The sequence below is a fragment of the Cetorhinus maximus genome, chromosome 25 (assembly GCF_964194155.1).
Source record: "Cetorhinus maximus chromosome 25, sCetMax3.hap1.1, whole genome shotgun sequence".
Classification (NCBI taxonomy): Eukaryota; Metazoa; Chordata; class Chondrichthyes; order Lamniformes; family Cetorhinidae; genus Cetorhinus; species Cetorhinus maximus.
In genome coordinates this window covers 42,508,773-42,535,468 of record NC_135903.1, presented here as the reverse complement: position 1 = coordinate 42,535,468, position 26,696 = coordinate 42,508,773, and the positions used below count along the sequence as shown (strand labels likewise).

General features: G+C 52.1%; 1 protein-coding gene across 1 annotated transcript in view; it reads left to right on the top strand.

Annotated features, from left to right (window-relative positions):
* The window catches only part of kcnh6a (potassium voltage-gated channel, subfamily H (eag-related), member 6a), a 215,063-nt gene that overhangs the window by 116,198 nt on the left and 72,169 nt on the right, over positions 1-26,696 (top strand). Inside the window, exon 5 of the mRNA XM_078529856.1 lies at positions 840-1,054. Within this exon, the coding sequence (XP_078385982.1) occupies positions 840-1,054 (215 nt within the window). The remainder of the gene's footprint in view (positions 1-839; positions 1,055-26,696) is intronic.

Below are 26,696 nucleotides of genomic sequence, written 5' to 3'. Positions count from 1 at the left end.
GAACTTTACTCTGTATCTAACCCCGTGCTGCACCTGCCCTGGGAGTGTTTGTTGGGGACAGTGTAGAGAGAGCTTTACTCTGTATCTAACCCCGTGCTGTACCTGTCCTGGGAGTGTTTGATGGGGACAGTGTAGAGAGAGCTTTACTCTGTATCTAACACCGTGCTGTACCTGCCTCGGGAGTGTTTGATGGGGACAGTGTAGAGGGGGATTTACTCTGTATCTAACCCCATGATGTACCTGTCCTGGGAGTGTTTGATGGGGACAGAGTAGAGGGAGCTTTACTCTGTATCTAACCCCGTGCTGTACCTGTCCTGAGAGTGTTTGATGGGGACAGTGTTGAGGGAGCTTTACTCTGTATCTAACCCCGTGCTGTACCTGTCCTGGGAGCGTTTGATGGGGACAGTGTAAAGGGAGCTTTACTCTGTATCTAACCCCGTGCTGTACCTGTCCTGGGAGTGTTTGATGGGGACAGAGTAGAGGGAGCTTTACTCTGTATCTAACCCCGTGCTGTACCTGTCCTGGGAGTGCTTGATGGGGACAGTGTAGAGGGAGCTTTACTCTGTATCTAACCCCGTGCTGTACCTGTCCTGGGAGTGTTTGATGGGGACAGTGTAGAGGGGGATTTACTCTGTATCTAACCCCGTGCTGTACCTGGATTGATGTTCACGGAGGTAAATTCAGTTTCAGTGCAACAGTCAAGCTGTGGGTGCTACCTGGTCTTTGGGTGCTGCTCAGACTCTGGCAACTCCTCTCCCACTGGGTGCTGCTTGGCCTCTGGATGCTGCTCTGTCTCTGGGTGCTTCTCGTTCTTTAACAATCTCTATGTTTTTTTTAAGGTGGGTCAAAGAACTTTAAGCCGTCCCTCCTGAACTCCACCTCCGACTCGGACTTGATGAAATATCGAACTATCAGCAGAATCCCACAAATCACCCTCAACTTTGTGGATTTTAACCCCGATGTCATCCTGACACCGTCCCCGACAGAGATCGAGATCATTGCACCCAGCAAAGTGAAGGAGAGAACGCAGAACGTCACAGAGAAAGTCACCCAGGTACCAAACACCACGCAGCCTCGCTGACCCCTCACTGCCCCCTCGCTGACCCCCAGCCTCGCTGACCCCCAGCCTCGCTGACCCCCAGCCTCGCTGACCCCCAGCCCCGCTGACCCCCAGCCTTGCTGACCCCCAGCCTCGCTGACCCCCAGCCTTGCGGACCCCCAGCCTTGCTGACCCCCAGCCTCGCTGACCCCCAGCCTCGCTGCCCCCAAGTCCTCGCTGACCCACAGCCTCGCTGACCCCTCGCTGATCCCCAGCCTCGCTGACCCCCAGCCTCGTTGACCCCAGCCCCGCTGACCCCCAGCCTCGCTGACCCCCTGCCTCGCTGACCCCCAGCTTCGCTGACCCCCAGCCTCACTGCCCTCTCGCTACCACCTCACTGCCCCCGGCTGCCCCCTCACTGCCCCCTCACTGCCCCATCGCTGCCCCCGGCTGCCCTCTCGCTGCCCCCTCACTGCCCCCTCGCTGCCCCCTCGCTGCCCCCTCGCTGCCCCCTCGCTGCTCCCTCACTGCCCCCTCGCTGCCCCCTCACTGCCCCCTCGCTGCCCCCATGCTGCCCCCTCACTGCCCCCTCGCTGCCCCCGGCTGCCCCCTCGCTGCCCCCGGCTGCCCCCTCACTGCCCCCTGGCTGCCCCCTCGCTGCCCCCTCACTGCCCCCTCACTGCCCCCTCGCTGCCCCCTCACTACCCCCTCGCTGCCCCCTCGCTGCCCCCTGGCTGCCCCCTCACTGCCCCCTGGCTGCCCCCTCACTGCCCCCGGCTGCCCCCTCACTGCCCCCTCACTGCCCCCGGCTGCCCCCTCACTGCCCCCTCACTGCCCCCGGCTTCCCCCTCGCTGCCCCCTCACTGCCCCCTCGCTGACCCCTCACTGCCCCCTCACTGCCCCCTCACTGCCCCCTCGCTGCCCCCTTGCTGACCCCCAGCCTCACTGCCCCCTCACTGCCCTCTCGCTACCACCTCACTGCCCCCGGCTGCCCCCTCACTGCCCCCGGCTGCCCCCTCACTGCCCCCTCGCTGACCCCTCACTGCCCCCTCGCTGCCCCCATGCTGCCCCCTCACTGCCCCCTCGCTGCCCCCTCGCTGCCCCCTCACTGCCCCCTCGCTGCCCCCTCACTGCCCCCTCGCTGCCTCCGGCTGCTCCCTCACTGCCCCCGGCTGCCCCCTCACTGCCCCCTTGCTGCCCCCATGCTGCCCCCTCGCTGCCCCCTCACTGCCCCCTCGCTGCCCCCTCACTGCCCCCTCGCTGCCTCTGGCTGCTCCCTCACTGCCCCCGGCTGCCCCCTCACTGCCCCCTCGCTGCCCCCTCACTGCCCCCTCGCTGCCCCCTCGCTGCCCCCTCACTGCACCCTGGCTGCCCCCTCGCTGCCCCCTCACTGCCCCCTCACTGCCCCCTCGCTGCCCCCTCACTGCCTCCTCGCTGCCCCCTCGCTGCCCCCTGGCTGCCCCCTCACTGCCCCCTGGCTGCCCCCTCACTGCTCCCGGCTGCCCCCTCACTGCCCCCTCACTGCCCCCGGCTGCCCCCTCACTGCCCCCTCATTGCCTCCATTCTGCCCCCGGCTGCCCCCTCACTGCCTCCATACTTCCCCTATGCCGCCCACTGACTGTGCACTATTTGCGGAGGTGTGTAAAAACTATAACAATAGGGTAATTATATTAGGTGATTTCAACTTTCGCAACATTAATTGGGATAGACATAGTGTGAAGGGATTGGATGGAGTGGATTTTTTGAAATGTGTACAGGAGAACTTTTTAGGTCAATATATCGAGGGTCCAACAAGGGACGGCGCAGTGCTGGACCTAATTCTGGGGAATGAAGCCGGACAGGTGGCTGAGGTGGTGGTGGGCGAGCATTTTAGTGATAGCGACCACAGCATGGTACAGTTTAAGTTTGTTATGGACAAAGAAATAGATAAGTTGCAAAAAAATGTTTTGGATTGGGGGAGAGTGGATTTTAGTAAAATAAGGCAGGATCTGGCCAAGGTAGACTGGGAACAGCTACTTGTGGGGAAATCTACAGAGGAGCAGTGGGGGAGCGTTCAAAAAGGAAATGGGGAGGGTATAGGCTCAACATGTTCCCTCTAGGGTGATAGGAAGGAGGAACAAGCCCAGAGAACCATGGATAACCAGAGATATTCAGAATACGATGAGAAGGAAAAGAGAGGCTTTTAGCAGGTACAAGGGAAGCAAATCAGCAGAGGCATTAGTGGAGTACAGAAAGTGCAGGGTGGAGCTTAAGAAAGCAATTAGGAGAGAAAATAGGGGATATGAGAAAGCTCTGGCTGGTAAAAGTAGGGAAAATCCCAAGATATTCGATAAGTATATGAATGGGAAGAGGATAACCAGGGAAAGAGTAGGGCCCATAAGGGACCAAGGGGACAATCTATGGGTGGAGCCAGAGGACATCGCTAGAGTGTTGAATGAATACTTCACATCCGTCTTCACCCAAGAGAATGAGGATGAAGGTATCGAACTCGGGGAGAGAGACTGTGAGGTTCTTAAGCAAATTGATATAGGGAGTGACAAGGTATTGGAGGTGTTGGCAGGTTAAAAGTGGACAAATCTCCAAGTCTGGATGATTTGTGTCCCAGACTGCTGAGAGAGGCAAGGGAGGAGATCGCAGGGGCTCTGACCCAAATTTTTAATTCCTCTCTGGCCACGGGGGAGGTGCCAGAGGACTGGAGAACAGCTAATGTGGTTCTGCTATTTAAGAACGGTTGTAGAGAAAAGCCAGGGAACTACAGGCCAGTGAGTCTCACGTCAGTGGTAGGGAAAATATTGGAGAAAGTTCTGAAGGAGAGAATCTATCTGCACTTGGAGAGGCAAGGTTTGATCAGGGATAGTCAGCATGGCTTTGTCAGAGGGAGGTTATGCCTAACAAATTTGATTGAATTTTTTGAGGAGGTGACCAGGTGTGTAGATGAGGGTAGTGTAGTTGATGTAGTTTATATGGATTTCATCAAAGCCTTTGACAAGGTCCCACATGGGAGACTTATAAAGAAGGCAAATGCACATGGGATACAGGGTAATTTGATAAGGTGGATCCAAAATTGGCTTAGTTGCAGGAGACAGAGGGTGATGACAGAAGGATGCTTTAGTGACTGGAAGCCAGTGTCCAATGGCGTACCACAGGGATCTGTGCTCGGTCCCCTATTATTCGTCATTTATATAAACGACATAGATGACTATGTTGGGGGTAGGATTAGTAAGTTTGCGGATGACACAAAGATTGGCCGGGTGGTTAACAGTGAGGTTGAGTGTCTTGGGCTACAGGAAGATATAGACGGGGTGGTCAAATGGGCAGATAAGTGGCAGATGGAATTTAACCCTGAAAAGTGTGAGGTGATACACTTTGGAAGGAGTAATTTGACAAGGAAGTATTCAATGAACGGCATGACACTAGGAAGTTCTGAGGAACAAAGGGACCTTGGCGTGTGTGTCCAGAGATCTCTGAAGGCGGAGGGGCATGTTAGTGGGGTGGTGAAAAAGGCATGTGGGACACTTGCCTTTATCAATCGAGGCATAGATTACAAAAGTAGGGAGGTCATGTTGGAGTTGTATAGAACCTTGGTGAGGCCACAGCTGGAGTACTGTGTGCAGTTCTGGTCGCCACATTATAGGAAGGATGTTATTGCACTGGAGGGGGTGCAGAGGTGATTCACCAGGATGTTGCCTGTGGTGAAACATTTAAATTATGAAGAGAGGTTGGATAGACTTGGGTTGTTTTTGTTGGAGCAGAGAAGACTGAGGGGCGACCTGATTGAGGTGTACAAGATTATGAAGGGCATGGGCAGGGTGGATAGGGAGCAGCTGTTCCCCTTAGTTGAAGGGTCAGTCACAAGGGGGCATAAGTTCAAGGTGAGGGGCAGGAGGTTTAGGGGGGATGTGAGGAAAAACATTTTTACCCAGAGGGTGGTGATGGTCTGGAATGTGCTGCCTGGGAGGGTGGTGGAGGCGGGTTGCCTCACATCCTTTAAAAAGTACCTGGATGAGCACTTGGCACGTCATAACATTCAAGGCTATGGGCCAAGTGCTGGTCAATGGGATTAGGTAGGTAGGTCAGGTGTTTCTCACGTGTCGGTGCAGACTCGATGGGCAGAAGGGCCTCTTCTGCTCTGTGTGATTCTGTGATTCTGGCTGCCCTCTGGCTGTCCCCTCGCTGCCCCCTCGCTGCCCCTGGCTGCCCCCTCACTGCCCCCGGCTGCCTGCTCCCTATCTTCTCACTGCCCACTTCTTGCCGTCTGGTTGCAAAGCCGAGGGATACAGTAAAACCACAGGATGTGTTCAATCAGCACCAACCTATTTATTCTTGGACTGTGAGCATCGCAGGCAAGGCCAGCATTTGTTTTCCATCCTTAATTGCCCATGAGAAGGTGGTGATGAGCTGTTCTTGAACCACTGCAACCCATGTGGCTGAGCCTGGGCAGGAATTCCAAGTTACTTTTCCCATTTGAGCAACACCTGATAATTGTGAATCCTTCGTTACTATCCGAAGTAATAGGGACCTGTAACTTTCTGTTTAAAGTAGACAAAGTTTGAAATTCCAGTTATCCACCCAGAGGATAAAGCTACGGTTTTAAACAAACAAAATAAACTTGGTTATACAAAGTCAGAAAAGTAAAACAATTCACAGTATCTATCTTATACTCTAACATTCAGAATTAACATAAGGTCAATACGAATTAACGGATAAACTGTGGTGGAACACACCACACTGCACAATAAATGGCAGATGTGACCAAGACAGATCCCACGATTTCTCAGCAACCCATCAGTGACAAGTGTGAGTCACAAAATCTCATTAAAATTCTGTCTCCCGCATGAGGATCTCAGCTCATTACTTTCGAAGATCTGGCCTTTGAATCCCTTTAAAAGCCGTTCCCACTTGGACTGCCTCAATGACATCTCACCTCCCAATGGCTCAGTGTGTTTTCCTGAGACGGTGTTCCACAGGATTCACAAAGTAACACTCCCGCCTCTAATTACCCAGCGCACTCCCAACTCTTTCACAGTCCACTAGCTTCACTGAGCTGGTACTGTGCCTTGGTTTCTCCAAACTCCAGTCTCCCAGCTGCACTGAGCTCTATGTGGCTCCCAGGGCTTCTCCTGGAGCCTGTAACTGCAGCACCTTTTGGGTATGGAGCTGCAGAACCCTCACCCTCCCAACAACCACTCAGATCATTTGAAACCAGAGAAACGTCTTAATCTCCGCCCATCTCCATGACGACATCACCTTTCAGAGTTCACTGAATGCTTCTAAACTAATTTAGCTCCAACTCCCAAAACAAAACATCTCTCTGGGGTGTACTTCTTTGTAAGCATTGTATAACTCTCCAGCTAAGTAAGTCCACCTACTGTTTTCAGATCTTACCTTTCTAGCTATTAACCCCTTAGGTCAACATGGCCCCCAACCTTTGAAGTGTAATAGACTCCAAGTCGCATTAGTTGCATTTATCCCATTTTCTACAGTTACACTTTAATCTTCTCAAAGAGCTAAAAACTAGCTCTAAAATATTAACATAAACCAGGAACTGGATATCCATCATGCCCTTAAATCCACCTTGAACACACTTCCCCGGAACATCCAGACAATTCCTTCCCGATTCCATCTCTCCGTCTCCACGTTTTGCGATCGCTGACTCACAGTCAGCTGCGATCAGCCGAGGGTTCAATCATATGCTCCGTACATCTGTTGTTTTCACACCCTGCTCACACTGTGACTCTCAAACTAAATTAAAAGCATCACGGCCCTCATGCAGAACTAATGAGCCAGTGGCTCACTTAGACAGGCCCTGAGGGGGGGATGTTTGGTGGGGCAGTGTTCAGCAGGGTGAGCAACTCTGAGGAAACAGAAGAAGGGACACTTTGACCTTGCAATGGGACGGGGGAAGGGTTGTTGGTGAGAGTGAGGGACAGTGCTGGTGACAGCAAAGAGGAAGGAGCTGGTGCAGCACCTACTTAATAATAATCCACTGGACAGAAGAATTAAGTTTTATGTCCACTGCCAATCTTCCGATTTGAAACTCCCATGGTCCCTTCTCCATCTTGTAGCCATCGGCGAGAACAGCAAAGACCCACTGGCAGCGGCAAGAGGAGCCCCCAGCTCCTGCGCAAGGTATCCTGTAGAAATATGGGACAAATGGCATCCTGGAAGAAGGAAAAAATAGGATGCGAGACAATTGTTGAAATTATGGGATGATCCTGTAAAATACAGGACAGTTGTCACCCTGGTGTAGAGGGAAGTTTATACTGTATATGCCAAGTCAGCACAGGGAGGGATATGGTATATGGGGCTACACTAGGAGGTGTGGGGTAAATGGGAGTACAGGGAGGAGAGGGGGCATGGGACTGTGCTGGGAGGAGAGGGGTAAATGGGACTGCACTGGGAGGAGAGGAGGTGGGACTGTGCTGGGAGGAGAGGGGGCATGGCACTGTGCTGGGAGGAGAGGGGGTATGGGACTGTGCTGGGAGGAGAGGAGGTGGGACTGTGCTGGGAGGAGAGGGGATGGGACTGTGCTGGGAGGAGAGGGGATGGGACTGTGCTGGGAGGAGAGGGGATGGGACTGTGCTGGGAGGAGAAGGGATGGGACTGTGCTGGGAGGAGAGGGGATGGGACTGTGCTGGGAGGAGAGGGGATGGGACTGTGCTGGGAGGAGAGGGGGCATGGGACTGTGCTGGGAGGAGAGGGGTAAATGGGACTGTGCTGGGAGGAGAGGGGTAAATGGGACTGTGCTGGGAGGAGAGGGGTAAATGGGACTGTGCTGGGAGGAGAGGGGTAAATGGGACTCTACTAGGATCAAATTTTTGAGGCAGTTGCTCCTTTACTTTTCCTCTTGGGGTCCAGGTTATGAATTTGAAGAACAGTTTTGCCGACCTCTGCTAGGTTCAGCCCCTGACTGCAGGTATGTGTCCCCGAGTAATTCATTAAACCCGTCTAATTGGCCAGTTTCCTCATGGATTAACCAGAGCCTGGCCTGACTCTCTCCTCATGTCAATGATACTGATATCGCTGCCAGTAGCCTGGCACCTGTTGGACAAGTGTTACTAGGTGAGAGAGATCCCACTGGGAATACTGTTGCTGAGAACCTGAACTTTGATATTTGGCAGAGTTCCACCACCATTTCCTCGGAGATGCTGCTACCTTCTAATCGACAGCTCAACACCTCTTCAATCAGCCAGGAAGGCAATAGCTTATAAATCTCAAGCAGTAAATCCTCAAGTTCTAACATAACAGTCAGACTTGTTGGAGATAGGGGAGAATAGCGTTCAGCCTGTGTCCCCGCATGTTCCTGTTCTCTGCAAGTCCTTGTGCAAGTTGTATTCGCAAGTTGCCAAAAGTGACAAAAGCTGTTGGTTCATTAATGCCCTTCAGTGAACTGCTGGCCTTACCCGCTCTGGCCTATCTATGTAACACCAGTCTTTTCTTAACTGCCCTCTCCAAGCTACCAATTGTACCCAGGCCACCTAGAAATGCCCAATAAATGCCACGTTTCTGGCAACGCTGACATGTCAAAAGTTATTGTTTTAAAATATCAGCAAATGTGGGGAGTGAAGGCAGAGGGGCAGAGTTACAGCTGTGGTGCTTGATTCTCAGCCTGTAGCATTTGCATCTTGCTGCAAAATGAATCAAGAAAATCAACCAGCTCGCTGCCTTTAACACGAGATGAAGTCCCAAGGGGACTGTCCCGAGGTGGAATCAGATTGTAGAGATTGGGCACTGGGGCCTGCTCGGTGTTTAAGCTGAACCTTCAGGTGTTGGTGTCCTGCCCGGCCCCCTGTAACTCTGTGGGCCATATTGCCCTCAGCATTCCAGATGTTGGTGAGAAGAGAAAAGAGCAAACGCCAGTTTGCAGCTTGCACGCATTATCAAGGGTGCCCCGGGGAGAGGAGGGAGACTGCAGCCTGCGAGGGGGCAGGAACATGTACATCAAACAGGAGTGACACACTGGGAAATCTGTTCCCAGGGCCCTGAGGTCAGGAGCCTGAGAGGGATCCCGAGCGTGCACGCGCTGGTAGGGAGACTGGCCGCGCACTCTGCCTGGAGGTGGCCTCTATACGCACTGCCCGGTAAAGATAGTCACGTGAACAATCCGAGGGCCAGCAGCTCGCGTATTCGGCAGCCCCACTGGGTGAAGTGGTCACTGCTGAGGCAGGTCAGGGACCATGAGGGCTCCTCAATATGGAGGCGCCCTGTGAGATGAAAAGCCAAAGGAAGATTTCAGATGGGCCATGCCAGTTGGTCCCTTGGAGAGGAGGAGAAACTCCTCCTGTGGCAGGGTTTGGTTCACAGCTGCTTGTCCCTTGTCGGGACATGGAGCCTGTGGCTGTGATGACTCCTTTGCCTGCCTCGGGGAGGTGGCCTTCATTGAGCTGGTGGTGCAAAATCCCCCCTGGGCCTGAATGATGTAAATTGGCTGCACGCCTGCGCGTAACAAGCGACCAATCCATGTCCCGGCAGTGGGAATGCCTGTGTGGCTCCCCGCAATTCCTCAGCACCTACCCCACCCCCCACTCCTGCCACCTGCAAGCCCACCACCACCAGACAGGGAAAATCCAGCCCAATGATTCCTCCCACATTATCCGGCCTCCTGTGGAATCTGGGTTTTGGGAGGAGCGAGGCTCCACTTTCATTTCCATTTCCCTCAGTTAAAGACTTTTCTTTCACTTGGTTGAGCCTCTTTGACTGAGGTTTCAGTGGCTCGTTCTCACAGCCACAGTCCCACATCCATCCTGTCTGTTACTCCTGTCTGCGCTGATGGGGGATTTCTGTCCAATTGCAGCAGCCTTGCAGAAGCAGCTGAATAAGACAGATCTTAGAATCAGAGAATATAACTGCACTGGAGGAGACCATTCGGGCCACCATGCCTGTGCTGGCTCTTTGAAAGAGCTGCCCAATTAGTTGCACTCCCCAGCTCTTCCCCCATAGCGAGGGCTTTTTCAAGTTATGATCAATTCCCTTTTCAAGTTACTATTGAATCTGCTTCCATTTCCCTTTCAGGCAGTTGATTCCAGGTCAGAACAACTCACTACGAAGAACTGTTTTCCTCACCTCACCTCTGTTCCTTTAACCGATTATCTTAAATAAAAGTAAAAAGAAAAGCTTGCATTTATATAGAACCTTTCACATCCTCAGGACATTCCAAAGCACTCTGGAATCTGGGTTTTGGGAGGAGCAAGGCTCCACTTTTGTTTCCATTTCCATTCCTGAAGATCAGCCAATGAAGACATTTTGAAGTGTAGTTAGTATTGGAATGTAGAAAATCTCTGTCCTTTCATTGCCAATCCCCCCCCTGTCAGTGGAAACAACTTCTCCTAATTTACCCCATCAAAACCAAGCAGGATTTTTCAACGTCTTTATTAAATCCCTCCTTATCCTCCCCTGGTCTAAGGAGAACAACTCCAGTCTCTCCACAGAACTGAAGTCCCTCGTGATTGGAATTAGTTCCTCCTGACCGGTGGGAATTTCTGACCAACTACCCCAGCCCCTGTCTAACTTACATAGAAGTTAAGGTTGTGACTAACTCTGGTGGAAGTAGTTTTTTGCTACTCTGTCTGTGCCTGGGTGTATCTGAGTGAGAGAGGAAAGGGTTAGTCAGTGGCACTGATATCCCCTTTATACCAGCACAACTTCAACAAATGATCAGAGGCCTGAACCCCAATCCCAGACTCCACCCCTCCCAAACCTCTTGACCCAGCTCCCAGAGTCAGAACCATTCCTAATGCTACAGGGAATAACGTTGCGGGGGGGGAGCAGAAAAAGGCTGCTGCCTCCAGGACAAACACATACCCTTCAATTTTAGCTTTAACTCATTGATTTCTCCTCCTTCAGGTCCCATGCCCTAAGAGGGTGTTGGCGACCATGGACTTCCATTGGATTGGTCCATGGTTATGCTTGGCAAAGTGCTGCAGTGGTTGGTATTGTCTTCTGCAGTGTGACTGAGCAGAAAACTCTCCCGCTCTTCCCGCCTGTCATCAGGTGATGTTGGAGGGATTTACAGGCTGATAATCAACCTGTTTGATGTAGTGATTGCACCTTCCATGGCCATCAAGTCATGGGGCTGAATTGTCTGGCTGATGCGTGGGTGGCGGAGTCCGCACATCAGCGCTTAAAATGTCGCGCGCTGACATCGCAAGGGTGTCCCGACATCAGCGTGCGGCATCGCGATATTTAGCTGGGTGGGTGTGCTATGCAGCGCGACGCGCGCCCACCATTAATTTAAGGCCTTGTTAAGGCCCCTAACTTGGCAATCGATACTGACTTTGAGGAGCCCGTGCGATCTTCGGCTCAGCGCATGGGCCCAACGGGCAGGCGGGTTAGTGACTTTTTAACACAACTCATCCACGGGCGGGATATGTGGGCTCAGAGGGGTTGTTCATGTTTTATCTGAAGTATTTAATGCAGAAAGTGTTTTAAACTTGCCTGTGTGATTGTTACCAGTTCAGATTGATTTCCAGCAGCTTTCTCTGTACTTTGAAGCTTCAGCTCAGCAGTCTGCAGACAGGAATCTTTATCGGGCCTGCAGCTTTCCGGAGGCCTCCATTTAGCCTGGGGATGGGTTCTGACATCTCCACTGGAGGCAGCTCCTCTGAGGAGGAAGAGAGAGATAGAATAAGGAGGAGGCCAGGAGTGGACAATCAGCCTCCAGGGGAGCCACCTTTGGGAGGCCAGGTGCAGGCACAAGGGGCGCAGGGCCAAGAGGTTGTCCAAGGTGGAAGGGGCCGCAGAAGACGCCACTATCCTGCTGTCAGGGTATACAGGCGGTGAAGCAGCTACCTCAATATGACTGAGGTGCAGTGCCGAAGGAGGCTCCGACTCTCAAGGGAGACAGTCAACTATATCTGTCAGGTGATTGGCCCTGAGATCTCCCCTAACTGTGTGGGTGGACACCCCATGCCAGCAGCTCTGAAGGTCACAGTTGCCCTCCACCTCTATGCCTCTGGCTCCTTCCAGGGCTCGGTGGGTGATCTTTGCGATGTCTCCCAATCAGCTGTCCACACTTGTGTCAAGCAGGTTACAGACGCTCTGTTCAGACGGGTATTGACCTTCATCCACTTCCGCTGTGACCAGGCAAGTCAGATACAGTGAACCAGAGGCTTCGTGGCCATTGCTGGCTCCCCCCGTGTCCAGGGTGCTATAGACTGTACACATGTGGCCATCAAGGCGCCAGCGGGTGAGCCCGGTGCCTTCATCAACAGGAAGCGCTTCCACTCCATGAACGTGCAGATAGTGTGTGATCACAGGATGCAGATTCTACAAGTCTGTGCAAGGTACTCAGGCAGCTCCCACAACGCCTACATCCTCAGACACTCCCAAGTGCCGGGGCTCTTCAGTGCACCAGCTTGGCTGGATGGTTGGCTGCTGGGTGACAAGGGTTATCCCCTCAGAAGGTGGCTCATGACGCCTCTCCGCCATCCAAAAACAGAAGCTGAGCAGCGCTACAATAGGAGCCACGGCACCACAAGGGCTGTGGTGGAGAGAACCATCGGTCTTCTCAAGATGCGCTTCCGATGCCTGGACCGCTCAGGGGGCGCACTCCAGTACCCCCCAGATCGCGTCTCTCTGAAAGTGGTAGCCTGCTGCGCTCTGCACAATCTTGCACTGGAAAGGGGGGACACAGTTGACGATGAAGTGGATGAGGCTGCACATGATGAATCCAGCAGTGGCTCAGAGGATGAGGAAGCACAGGGCAATGATGAGGGGCAGCACGCTGACCCACTACTACACCAAGGAGGCAGGGACACCCGGGACACTTTAATCCAGCGAACCTTCAGCTAGCTCCACACACATGGATCAGCAGGACCAGCATTGCCTGGAACTTCCACACGTGGCAATTAGGTGCTACATTTTCCACCTCATCAGCTGCAACTAAGGGCTTAGTACAGAAACATCAATGTCCACTCAAACACTCATGATATGTCTGTGAAACATACAAATGCACCACAAAGGAAACACCCTCAGACATGGTCAGAAAAGTGGACTTTATTCCCACCAAAATAAACCACAAACGTCGCTCTGACGTACATAATGATATATTCCCTAATCTCGGGCCAACACAAAATTACCAGTGACATACCCGGGGAGTGCCTAACTTACTAACTTATGCTTACGTTTGCAGGTGCTATGTCTTGGTGCCGCCCCATCGCTCGGAGTGGCTTGTGGGACAGCCTGCTGACTCTGCTGTCCTGTTGGCCTCCATGACCTTGGCGGGCGTCCTCTAGCCCGTGGAGCCTGTGATGGCCCCGCCTGGGAGGGAGTGGCCGGTTCCAGAACTGGCACCTCCCCAGTTGTCGCAGCCTCAACTGATGCAATGGTCACTGGCAGAGGAGCGGAGGAGCTGCTGCCCTCATCCGGAGCGCCCTGAGAGGAGCTCGCAGAGACGACAGGCAGCTGCTGCGCCAACGTGAGGTCACATTGGACCTCCCTGCTCACCGCAGATGGATGGGCACCGAGCGGCAACACTTGGTGCCCAGAACAACTCCCACATTGCCAATGACCATCTGTGCCCATTAGCGCTGTGAGGGTTTGCAGGTCAGAGCGTAACCCAATCAGATGCTGATAAATCTGTTGGAAGCCCCTCTCCATGAGAGTCGTCAATCTCTCAATGGAGGAAGCCTGAAGCTCTGTCCTGAGGTTCATGCCATCACTGACACTCTGCCTGGATTCCACCAACACAGGGACCAACTGAAACACACCCTCATGCAACCCTGCCAGATGCTCCCGCGCACCCGGCCGCTTGTCCTGCAGCTGCTGCATGGGGGCATCTCCAGAGGAACATCATCACTGCTGGACTTAGCATGTGCCTGGTCCCCTGCAGCCCTCCGGCTGCTGGCGCTATCGGCACTCTGTGTCCGTGCCATCTCCTCCTGCGATTGTGAAGTACCCTCTCCACTGTGACCTGGGACACTAGCCGACATTATATTCCCCACTGAAGTGTTTGTCACTGCACTGGTGCCTGGCTGGCTGAAAGGATGTGACACAAGTTGCAAGTCTCGGCCCTCAGGTGTGGAGGGGGGGCTCTGGACGTGTTGGGGGCGGCCATGCGGTGGTGATACTGAAATTAACAACAAGGACAGTGCATCAGTTAGCGTTTAGTCAGTAACACCTTTCATCCCTTTCCCCCCCAGGCTCATAATGCGCTCAACGCTCAAGAACCTAAGGAGACGAACATTGGTGGGGTGGTAAATAGTCAAGAGGAGGCCCAAACATTACACGCGAATACAGACAGGCTGGTCAGATGGCCTAAGGAATGCCACATGGAATGTTATGTGGACAAGTGTTCGGTTAAGCACTTGGGCAAGACAAACAAGGTACGGGAATACAGGAGAAATGGTGGGACTGTGGAAAGTAAGGATGATTACAGGGACCTTGCTGGGCAGACCCGTTAAGGTAGCAGAACAGGAACATAAGGCGTTTAACAAGGTCAAAGCCAGACTTGCCTTTATTAGCCGAGGAATAGAATGTAGGAAAAGGGAGGTCACGTTACAAGTGCAGAAAACGCTGTCGAGGCCACAGCTACACTTCTGCGTTCAGTTGTGACCTGCACTTCATGGGAGGGATGGGATTGGAGTGGGGAGAGTGCAGAGGTTCCTGACCAGGATGCATGCTGGCCTGGAGAGTTGGAGTTATGAGGAAACATTGCAAACACTTGCCACATTTGCCGTGGAGCACAGGAGATTGACAGGTCACATTATTGACCTTCATACCGTTATGAGGGGCATAGACCAGGTGGACAGAAGACAACATTTCTCCCTGGTGCAGGGATGATTAACGTGGTGGTATTTATTTACGTTGAGTGTCATGAGGTTGGCAGGTGAGGTGCTGAGGACCTTTTGGACAGAGTAATGTGGGACGCACTGGCTGAAAGGGTGGTGGAGGTACAAACCCTCCTAAGATCCAATAAGTATTTGGATGTGCAGCAGCGATGCCATGGCATGTTAGGCCATGGGGATAGTGGTCACAAATGGGATAAGGCGACTTTGGAAGGTGCTAGAGACGCGAATCCTCAAGGGGCTGAGGAACCTTTGTGTATGACCCACACGTCTGACTGTATCAGTCTGTGAATGAGCAGTGTTGCTGCATTAATGATTGCAGCAACCATCAGTGCTTTGGATGGTGGGGAGACAGAGTGGATGGGACTGTGGGCCTCAAATACCTGGCCGCTGGACCCCAGCCTCGCCAACACCTACCGACCTGGCCGTCTGCCTCCTCCCCAGCTCCATGACCTGCTCCTCATACGTGGTGAGGTTCTGCAGCACAGTGTGCCCACCACCAGTCTGCTGCCGCTCCCTCATATTGCTCTCAGTTTTTGCCTGCAGAACAGAGAAGAGGATTTATTGGGGCTAATCGCTCATGTACTCTGCACGTGCACGCTGCACCCCAACCACAGTGGCCCATCTGAGGCCTCCAGCGGCTCCTGTCCACACTACTGGTGATCAGTCCCCAGAAGATAGTACGTCTGGTCCCAACCCCCTCCCCCAACGCCCGCCTTGGACACATTCGGTGTCCATCACTTTGAATAACACACGGGTCTTAGCGCCCATGGCAAGGAGGCACAACTAGGTGCGGTGCCGAGGCCAGCAGATGGTTCTTGGCCGCGACACCTTGAGGCTCCCCTTGCACCATCTCATCACCATCAATAAGACATGTGTTGGAGTTCTGAGTATGTGTCGAGCTGCCTCCCCTGCAGGTTGCCCCCAGACTACTCAAATGCCACAAACACCAACATATGCTGCGGGGAGAACCCATCTTCTCAACCACTAAGGCTGATGTCAGCATGGTCACTATCTGTTTGCCTACCCAGCATGCACCAGATGCCCAATGCAGTAACGAGACTAAGACATTGGGGGCAGGGGCGGCTCAAAGGCTAAGGCTACCTGCTGGGTAAAATGGTCAAGGCCGACATGGTACTCACCCTTCCAGAGCGCAACAAATCATTGAATCTCTTGTGGCACTGTGTTCTGGTGCGCCGCACATCGTCATGGGTGCTTTCAGCCTCCGCCACCTCCTGCCAGGCCTGCCTGGTGACGTGGGCGGCCCTCCTCCTCCCATCCTCTGGAAACAAGACATCCCGATGGTTGGACACCTCTTCGAAGAGGACAGCAAGGCAGGCATCTGAGAAACAAGGGGCACAGTGACCCCCCACTGTCCTACCCTGCAGCCTGCCCCCCTCCTCCTCCTCTACCCTCAAACCGCCATGTCCTTCCCTATGAGTGGCCATGGTGAGCTGCCTCAATGAGGCTGCCTGGCCACTCTTTATACAGACTGCCGGCTCCCCATTGGAATCGGTGGTCTGAACACGCCCACCACCGATTCAATTTCCTGTTGTACACGGGAGTCGCAACCCGCTGGGCAGCCGTTAATTGGCCCACCCATACAAAATGGCGGCACGGCCCGTTTCGGCAGCAGTGATCAGCTTCCCGCCCGCCCGTCAAGGGCAAAATCCAGCCCATAAAGTGGGACTTAAACACAGAGCTTCCGGCCCAGACATAGGGACATTACCCACAAGAACTCCCTCATTGACTTAAAAATACAAATGGGGTAAAAATGACTGTGAAATGAATAATCTCTCCTTCCGCCCACTGTCACTAGGCCAGAAGTTCCTGGTACCCAGCATTGCTATTGTGTGATGGGTAAGGTGTGCATTGGACAGTTTATACCCATAATTGCATCTCAGTTGAATTGTCCGCCTACATTGGGATAGATTGTCCAGAGGCATCAATACAGTGGAGTGATTCCCCATCCTTCACTGAGAACAGGTGTAGCCACTGAGGAATATTGAGCCCAAGCAGTGGAGTGCAGCTCCTGCAGAGGAGGTGACCTTATCACTCAGCTTCAAGCTGAATTGTATCTCCAGCGCAGTAACTGTGTGGTTTGTCAACCCCCAAACCCAACCCTAACGCAATGGGATGAGCGACTAATCAGTCTACTGTTTGAATCTGCTGACTGAAAGAACCTTTAACAAACTCAAAACGTAATCAGTTAAGTATTTTGTAAGTGTGGTCACTGTCGTAATGTAGAACTTGAACCCACAACCTGCTGACTCAGGCAAGAGGACCACTGAGTGAGTCACAGGTGACAGCAACCCTGGGGAAAGAATGTCGACTAGGAAGCTCTTCAAATGGTGTCTTGGGATCTTGAACATAATTGCAGAGGTGTGAGCAAGGTTTCGTTGTAGGCTGAAAAGTTCCTGGGAGCTGCTGTCCCAGCACCAACATAACATTGTCAGAAGATTGGAGCAAACTCCACCACTTCGAACAGGATTATGGCAGCAGAACAGAGGCAGCTCTGAGAAACTTCACCCCCATGGCTGATCTAAAGATGTCTGATCTCCCCTGGCAGTGCAGTATTCCCTCAGTGCTGAGGGGGAGCAACCCCACAGGTGAAATTCAGAATGCAATGGGGCGGAATTTAACCCCACCCCCTACCCTTGGCGGCAAGGGTGGAGGGTGCACTTCCTGCCGGGAGGCCAGCTGAAACCCTTTAGTAGCTTAAGGGCCTCATCCTGCTGCAGCAGGTATTGAATCAGCGGTGATTGGGGGAACTCGCCATCCGGGGAGCCTGTCCAGAAATCCCTGTCGGAATCTGACCGCAGCCTAGCGGATGGGGTGGGGGTTGAGGGCCCCTCGTTCGTGCTCACCCTGTTCGAGGGACCCAACATCAGGAGGGGGGGGACCCACTGAAAGCTCCCACCCCCTGGCCTTGCTTCCAACTCCCCCCTTGCCAGCGACTCTCCACGACCCCCACCCCGCCAACATTCGCCTCCGTCTGGTAGATCCATGGTCGATCAGTCCTGCAGGCCAGGGTGTCATACCAGCAATGGCCACGACTCCCGGTGGCACTGCTGGCACTGCAGAGCTGTCAGCCTCTGATCAGTCGGCAGATGTTGGGAGCAGGATTTCCACCCTACTGGGGGCTGAATTCAGTGGGAGGCCTGACTCTGTCCCGTTTACCTGGTAATTACCTCGGGCCTCCCAGAGAAATGGGACAGGGCTCCCACTTGTCACACTCATTAAATTCCACCCAGGGAATGGGCGGAGCAACCACGGCCTGAATTTTTGCCAACTGAGCAGACACCCAACCCCAGCAGGAAATGCACAGCAAGCGAGGGTGGTTGGCGGGGCCTTCCCGTTGAATTTTACAGGGGGGGCAGCCGCCCTATCGAGGGTGGCAGCTCATCCCCGAGGGCTGCAGGTCCGGTCAGAGGGCCCTGCAGCTCAGCACTCTCTGCGTCACCACCGGGAGTGGGAGCCGCTGCCGAGGCCTGGAGGAGTCTTCCGGCTGATAGAGAGTCGACCAAAAAAAAACCTTCAAACAAAACGCAGGGGCCAAGTGTTGGGAGGGGAGACCCCTCCCGGGGGAATGGTTGGGGCCACGTGGGCTGCCTTCCCTACCCCCACCCTCTCTTTGCTTTAAAAAACCTTCCCAACCCCCCCACAACGCCAACGCCTCCCCCCCCCCCCCCCAATCCCTGCCTGCCCCCCCCCCAAATCCCTGCCTGCCCCCCCCCGCCCCCAAATCCCTGCCTGCCCCCCCCCCCCCAATCCCTGCCTGCCCCCCCCCCATCCCTGCCTGCCCCCCACCCCCCCCAATCCCTGCCTGCCCCCCCCCCCAAAATCCCTGCCCCCCCCCCCCAATCCCTGCCTGCCCCCCACCCCCCCCCCCCCAATCCCTGCCTGCCCCCCCCCCATCCCTGCCTGCCCCCCCCCCCCAAAATCCCTGCCCCCCCCCCCCAATCCCTGCCTGCCCCCCCCCCCCCCCCCATCCCTGCCTGCCCCCCCCCCCCAAAATCCCTGCCCCCCCCCCCAATCCCTGCCTGCCCCCCCCCCCCCCCCCAAATCCCTGCCTGCCCCCCCCCCCCCCCCCAATCCCTGCCTGCCCCCCCCCCCCAATCCCTGCCTGCCCCCCCCCCCCCCAATCCCTGCCTGCCCCCCCCCCCCCCAATCCCTGCCTGCCCCCCCCCCCCCCCAATCCCTGCCTGCCCCCCTCCCAGGCTGCCGTGGGGAGGCTGCATCTATTTAGCTGCCAGCCTCCTCATGCGGTGCAAGGGCGGAGGGGGTTTGGGTGGATGGGCCAGCGTTAACCCTCTGTAATCAAAATGTCAATGGCCTCATTACATGTCCCCTGATTGGACCTTTATTGGTGGAATTTAGCTGTCTGGCCCCTTGGGGCGTTGTTGAAATTTCCTGATGGCAGTGCGTGGTCTGGGAGCCGATCGGACACAGCTCCCTACAATTTTACCAGCCCCCCTCCCCACCTCACCCTCCTTCCCGCCCACCTCCTGAGGATCAGTAAAATTCAGCCCCCTGTTTTGAGATGTATGTACCCTCGATCATCACTATCTGGCTCACACCGTGCTTTCCATCTGTTCACCAACACTCCAAGCAGCAGCAACGACAGCTTTATGTTGAGTTCCATTCATTAGATCTGAGCCACAGAAAACCGTGTCCTGCCTGTGATTGCCATGGGTTGGAGAGCAGCAATGATGGTCACAGTGACAGTCAGTGTCCAGAGCAATCAGCAGGTACAAATGCAAAGTAAAGGTGCACTAGTTAGCAATTAATTCCATGTTTAGGGGTGTGTACACCAAAGGGAGTGTGTACATCAAAGGGTGTATGTTCATTACATAGTGTGTACATTACAGGGGGTATGTATATTACAGGGTGCATGTACATTATAGGATGCATGTACATTAGAGGGTTCATATATTACAGGAAATGTGTACACAAGGTGTGTACATGACAAGGTGTGTTCGTTACAGGGAGTATGTAGATTACAATTTTTTCCATTGCAGGGAGTGTATGTTATAAGGTGTATGTACATTACAGGGAGTCTACATTACAGGGTGCGTGTAAATTGCAGAGCACATATACGTTACAGGATGTGTGTACATTATAGAGTGTGTGTACGTTACAAGGTGCATGTACGTTACTGGGTGTATACATCACAGGGCCAGTACATTACAGGGAGTGTGTACATTACAGTGATATGTACATTATAGGGCGTGTATTCTATTGGGAGTGTGTACATTACTGAATTTGTTTACATTTCCAGGTGTGTATACATAATGTGAGTTTGTGGGTGCAGTACAGAGTGTGTATATTACAGGGAGTATACATTATAGGTTATGTGTACAATATGGGGAGTATATAGATCACAAGGTGTGTGTACATTACCAGGAGTGCACGTTACTGGCAGTGTGTACACTATAGTGGGGAGTGTGCACGTTGCAGAGTGTGTATGTATATTACAGCGATGTGCAGTTGGACCCCTTGCTCAGATTGGTTTGGACCTTTTAATCTGTAAGAGAGTTGAACTGAAAGCTCAGCACAGTCTCCTGCAGGCTCTTTTACATCGCTCTTTCACATCTCTGCTGATGGCCTCTGAAGAGTTGAAGAGCTAACACTTTAACAGCTGATTTCAGACCGCGAGGACTATCAATAGAAATAAAACAATGACTGGAGCTGTTGTCATGGCCACCAGCGCAGTGAGTGCTCGGCACTGGTCTACTGGGCTGTGCTCAGAGCTGGGCATTTCCTCGTCTGTTCTTGTTGGGAGCCCCACACTCACCATGAGTCTGAAGCAGAAGTTAAAACCAGTGAGTATGAAGCATTTTGTCACGGATATCATTGCTGTCACCTCGCTGTGTGTGCCGATTATTTGAAGCTCTATATATGTGTTTCAGAGGCTGAGTCTTAGTACACATAAATACTTTGGACAGAATTCTTTATTTGTAAACATGGATGTGAGAACTCCTGGCGATTGTTGTTTGATGCCAGCTGACTTGGGCTTTCCGGGCAATGCTGAGAGAATTTGATGTTGTAATTTAAGGAAGAGTTTGCCGTCAGTGCCGTGCTCGCCCCGTGTGTAACAGTCTGCCAGATCTCCCCCCCCTGACCCTACTTGATTCTCCCTGGGATATAGTTCCACAGACATTAGTTATCCCACCCCTCTCCCCATCCCAAACTCCCCTTCACATGCCTCGACGGGGAATTTTAGGCCATTCTACCACAGGGGGCATCACAGACATGCTTGGTCCAGCCTCACCTGAGATCCTGTACTCACCGTGGAGCCACTGGATGGGGACTGGGAGTACAGATGTGATGCATTCTACAGTCAAATAGCCTACCAAGACTGGTTGATTCTTTTTTAATCACTCCTCCCTAAACTAGTAATGTTGTAGCCGGTTGTACACCCCCCCAGTCTGCTGTATCTGCAGCCTGCACCATCACAATTAGTGCTGACAAACCAACCTGGTCCCTGTCCTGCTGTCACGGAAGTTGTGAGTGCAATTAACACTGGTAAAAATAGGGTTATTTTCCAGCTTTCTCTGCGTACAGGTGTAACTGAGTGAGAGAGGGAAGTGTCAGCCAAGGTTGCTGTTCCTGATCACTACCCTTCAGTGACTGCTGCTTTGTGTGTGGATGATGATTGAGAACAGACTTGAGCTCAGGTGTGATGGTCTCCAGTGTCAAATAGGCGTCAGGCACTCATTACCATAGCTCACTTCAGACTTGAGGTGCCAAATATCATTTACCAACACTGGAACTGGGCACGGACAGATACATGAACAGACCGTACAATGTTTTTGAATGTATCAGTCTGTATGTCTCTGTCTCTGTGTCTTCCTATCTCTGTGACTCTGTTGCTCTGTCTCTTACTCTGAGTCTCTGTGCCTCTTTCTGTCACTATCTGTCCCTGTCTCTCTCTCTCTCTCACTCTATTATTCTCCACCTCTGCATCTCTCTATCTCCCCTGTCACTTTCTGTCTCTCTTTATCTTCTTCTGTCTGTATTTGTCGGTCTCTCAGTGTCTCACTCTTGCTATACTCTCTCTCTCATTCTGCCTCTCTGTCTCTGTCTCTCTTTCATGCTCCCTCAGAGAGCCTTACTTTCACATCCTTTTTTATTAAGCTTGGTCATTAGGTTCCTCTCGTGTCCTGCTTCTTTACTGGAATATGTGCATGTGGGGGTGTTCACTGTATTATTGTGTTCAGGTATTATTCTCTGTGTAACAGTTTCTCTCCGTCTCAGCATACCACTGTCTAGTTACCAAAGTCTGTGCCACTCGACCTGTCCGTCCCCTGGGCTGCTCTAACTCTATTGTCAGCTCCCCTCAAACCGATCCAAATAAAGTCAAGAAACTGGCAGAGAAATGGAAGCAGATTTTGACAATCCTCTGCTCATTGCAATCATTCTTGGGAAATGGTTGAGGTTTGAGAGTTTTTTTCAGCTCCACATGTCACTTGTGAATGGGTGTCTGCACAAAGCTAGCTGGGGTACTCCAGTAAAGCTCAACACTAAACATGCAATGCCTGAGCAGTACAGGTGATCTGTTCCTTCTTCTGGTTTCAGCTGTTTAAAAGCTGATGGTAGGCCAGGCTGTATAGGAGTCCGTTACTGAGGAGCAGTCTCTCGGACTCTGTTTTGCTCAATAACAGAGATTTATGGGCAGAGATTTTCTTAATTATCATTCACAGGATTTAGGTATTATTGGCTGGGCCAGCATTTATTGCCCATCCTTAATTGCCCTTGAGAAGGTGGTGGTGAGCTGCCTTCTAGAACCGCTGCAGTCCATGTGGTGTAGGTACACCCACAGCGCTGTTAGGGAGAGAGTTCCAGGATTTTGACCCAGCGACAGTGCAGGAACGGCGATATATTTCTAAGTCAGGCTGGTGAGTGGCTTGGAATGGAACTTGCAGGCGGTGATGTTCCCATCTATCTGCTGCCCTTGTCCTTCTAGATGGGAGAGGTTATGGGTTTGGAAGGTGCTGTCTAAGGAGTTTTGGTGAGTTGCTGCAGTGCATCTTGTAGATGGTACACACTGCTGCTACTGTGCATAGGTGGTGGGGGGAGTGAATGTTGAAGGTGGTGGATGGGGTGCCAATCAAGTGGGCTGCTTTGTCCTGGATGTTGTTAAGTTTCTGAGTTTTGTTTGAGCTGCACTCATCCAGGCAATTGGAAAGTGTTCCACCACATACCTGGCTGGTGTCTCGTAGATGGCAGACGCACTTTGGGGAGACAGGGTGAGATCTGTCCCAGAGAAGCACACCTCAGAACCTAAGGCCCACTGCCCAAAGAGCACCAAGACAAGGTAAAAGGCAGGATGTGGGCCCAAGAAGCAGGGAGTGGGCAGCACCAAGTTTGAGTTTAGAATGAACAGGTGCAAAGGGCAGACAGGGACAGGTTGTGGGTTCAAAGACAACTGACAAGATTAGACAAGACAGGGAATCCAGGCTGATACTCCAGTGAGGTGCTGAGGGAGAGCTGCACTGTCAGAAGTGCCATCTTTCAACTACCATATTAAACTGAGGTCCTGTTTCTCCTCTCAGCTAGGTGTAAAAGACCCCATTGCACTATTTGAAGAAAGTTAGAGGAATTGTTACAGTATCCTGGGTTAATAATTATTTCACAATTAACATCACTAAAAAAGATTACCTGGTCTATTATCTCATTGCTCTTTGTGGGAACTTATATGCACAAATTGGTTTCTGTTTTTCCTTTATTACTACCATGAAAATGCTCATCATTGGTTTGAGCACTTTGGGATGTCCGGAGGTTGTGAATGGGAGTCTTACCTTTAGGTAGATTTGGATGCTCTGCTCGACCTTCAGGAAACTAGGCTATAGCATCTTGAGAAGAATTCTCCTTAGGCTCAGAGTTAGTTTCCTGCCTTGACCACTCTGTGCAGGAAGCCCTAGGAGAGGAGGGTGGCACATGCACAAATCCCCATGACCAAAGAGAGACATGGGCCGATGCCCTGTGGTGTGGGTGTCTAATGGGAGGGTAGGGGGCAGCAGGGAGGGTGACAGCAGGTCTCCCACTGGGACTCTCGGCAAGCTCCTGATACCGGCCCATTGTCCGCACTGGAACCGGGAGAGCCGGTAGTGCCACGGCTAACCGGGCAGTGACTGAAGAGATGAGAAATGGAAGTGGGCGGTCATCCTTTCGTGTCCATTGGAGAACGAGGCGCAGAAGACTGAGAAACATGAATGGATTAAAAAAGCAATTTGCAAAAAGAAAGGGTCATCTATCTCTCCACAGGCATTTCTAATTTGAGATTAATTGAAGCTGGCCTGAGAGAGCACAGTGACGAGGCCAACGGGATCAATAAACCGTGAATTAGCATCACTCTTCCACTTAATTCAATGGAAGTATGTGTTTGCTGTCCAGCTGTGGCTCTCCAGGAGCACGCAAGGGAGCGTGTGTAAATGCTGCTTCAGCTTCAGAAGTGCACACTATTCCAGATCAAATTTAAATTTCTTTCTGCTACTTGTTCTTGGAATGTGGGTGACATCGATAAAACCTGATTTCTTTCCCATCCCAAGATGCCCTGAGAAATTGTTTGGCTATTCGAGAAGGAATGTAGTCATGTCACTCGACCATGTAGTCAGGTGTACGCCAGACCAGGTAAAAACTACAGGCTTGTTTCTCTGAAAGACATTGAACCAGAAATCCAACAGATTTAATTTTGGTCCTAGCCATGTTCTTCAATGAAATAGTGCATTGGGTTCTTTTACATTTCCCTGAGATGGCAGACAAAGCCTCAGTTTAACGTTACATCTGAAAGGCAGCGCAGCCAGCAGTGCAGCACTCCCTCAGTACTACACGGAGATTTTGTGCTGAAGTCTCTGAAGAGGGTCTTGAACCCACAATCTCCTCAGAGGTGAGAGTATTAACACTTAGACAGTTTCACAACTTGTTGGGGTTGATGACTTCTAGCTTTGTTCGTGTAGCAGCAGGAACTGTACCCAGAAATAAAAGGTGTTTGACAAGAACTATTTTAGCGCAAACACAGACAAACACTCAGTTAAACACACACACACAGATTCAGACACACCCTCATACACAGGTACACACACACACGCACTCAGTTACACACACACTCACACATAGATACAGGCACATTGAGACAGCAAGATCTGAATAGTATTCAGGCTTGGGCTGTTAATTGGAAAATAATATCCTCACCACACAAGTGCCAGGCAATGATCTTCAATGATCCTTGACATTTGATGTCATTACAATCACTAAGTTCCCATCATAAACATCCTGGGGTTTGGTGTAGACCAGGAACTCAACTGAAGCAGCTACATAAATATCATGGCTTCTGGAACAGGTCAACGGCTGCTTCCTCCTGCAGCAAATTACTCAATTCCTGACTCCTTAAAGTCTCTCCAGCATCTTGATCCCTGAAATTGGATCTCATTTTACCATTCCTCCTACCCCTCCCAGTGTCACGTGCATCTCCATTATTCCTCTCATTGTGGCTCCTTGACATATCACTCCAGCCCATTAACTATGTTCTGATCCCCATTCAGGCTCACTACTGGTCATTCTATCTATTTTCTTGTATATTTGGTCATCCTGTGTGTTTTATTTCTCTACCGCCCTTTCCCCTGTCCTTTGTTCTGTCCTTTCTTAAGTTCCGTATAACTGTAATAACTTTCCTTTCTGAGGAAGCGTTTATGACTGAAACATCAACGATCTCATTGGGGATAGGGGTTTGCTTTCCCAGGGACTTAGCAACGCACTTGGAGGTTTTGGAGGGGCTGGGATGGGGAGGGATGGTGGTGAGGTGGAAAAACCATGGAGAAGGAGCTTGTGTCAGGTTCCTGACATGTTCCCACCTTCTCACACTTTCCTCAGAGAAGATTCAGTACGATGATAACAACCCACCTAGCAGTGACGGGAAGTCAATTAAAGCTCATCAGTAGCTAATTAGCAGCAGTTTTCCAGTGTAAATGAGATTTTGCCAGGGTCACTTGGGATCGCCGCTCTGTCTGCAGCTCACCAGGTAACAGGAGGGCTTGCAGAGCGGGAGGTAGAGCAGCATGAGAAATATATTAAATACATTAAAGATATTTCATATATTAAATCTATCTCTTTAGATGCAAATTGTCAAGCCTGAAGTCCTCTACAAGCAGAGGCTTTGCAAATTCCCTCCCAATCTCCTGGAGATTGCAGTAAGGGGTAGTGCTGCAGCTGAGGGAGCAGGACACTGGCCTTCACTCCTCCAGCTTGTGCAGCCCTCTTGGTGCCCCATGCACACAGGCAGCACTCTCGCAGCATTCAGACTGCCTTCCAGTCTCACAAACACTGAGTCACCCTCCCACCTCCACAACCTACTTGTCATCCCCAATTAAAGAACAATCCTAGAAACAAACTCTTAATTGGGCACCACCCCTATAATTGCCGCACGATACATGCTGCTGCTAAGACCGGGGTCAGGACCTGAAAATTGTCCCGCCTCCAGAAAACTCACAAAGTCCGGAAGATTCAGCTTGTGTTCAACAATTGCTGCCTGATCCACTGCCGGCTTCCGGCAGTTTCTGATTTTATTTCATTAAGCATTGAACTAGGCTGGTTAGAGTGGGCAATTAAAATGTCATATTGGTGTAGAGGGAGACTTACTCTGTGTCAAACCCCGTGCTGTACCTGTCCTGGGAGTGTTTGATGGGGACAGTGTAGAGGGAGCTTTACTCTGTATCTAACCCTGTGCTGTACCTGTCCTGGGAGTGTTTGATGGGACAGTGTAGAGGGAGATTTATTCTGTATCTAACCCTGTGCTGTACCTGTCCTGGGAGTGTTTGATGGGGACAGTGTAGAGGGAGCTTTACTCTGTATCTAATCCCGTACTGCACATG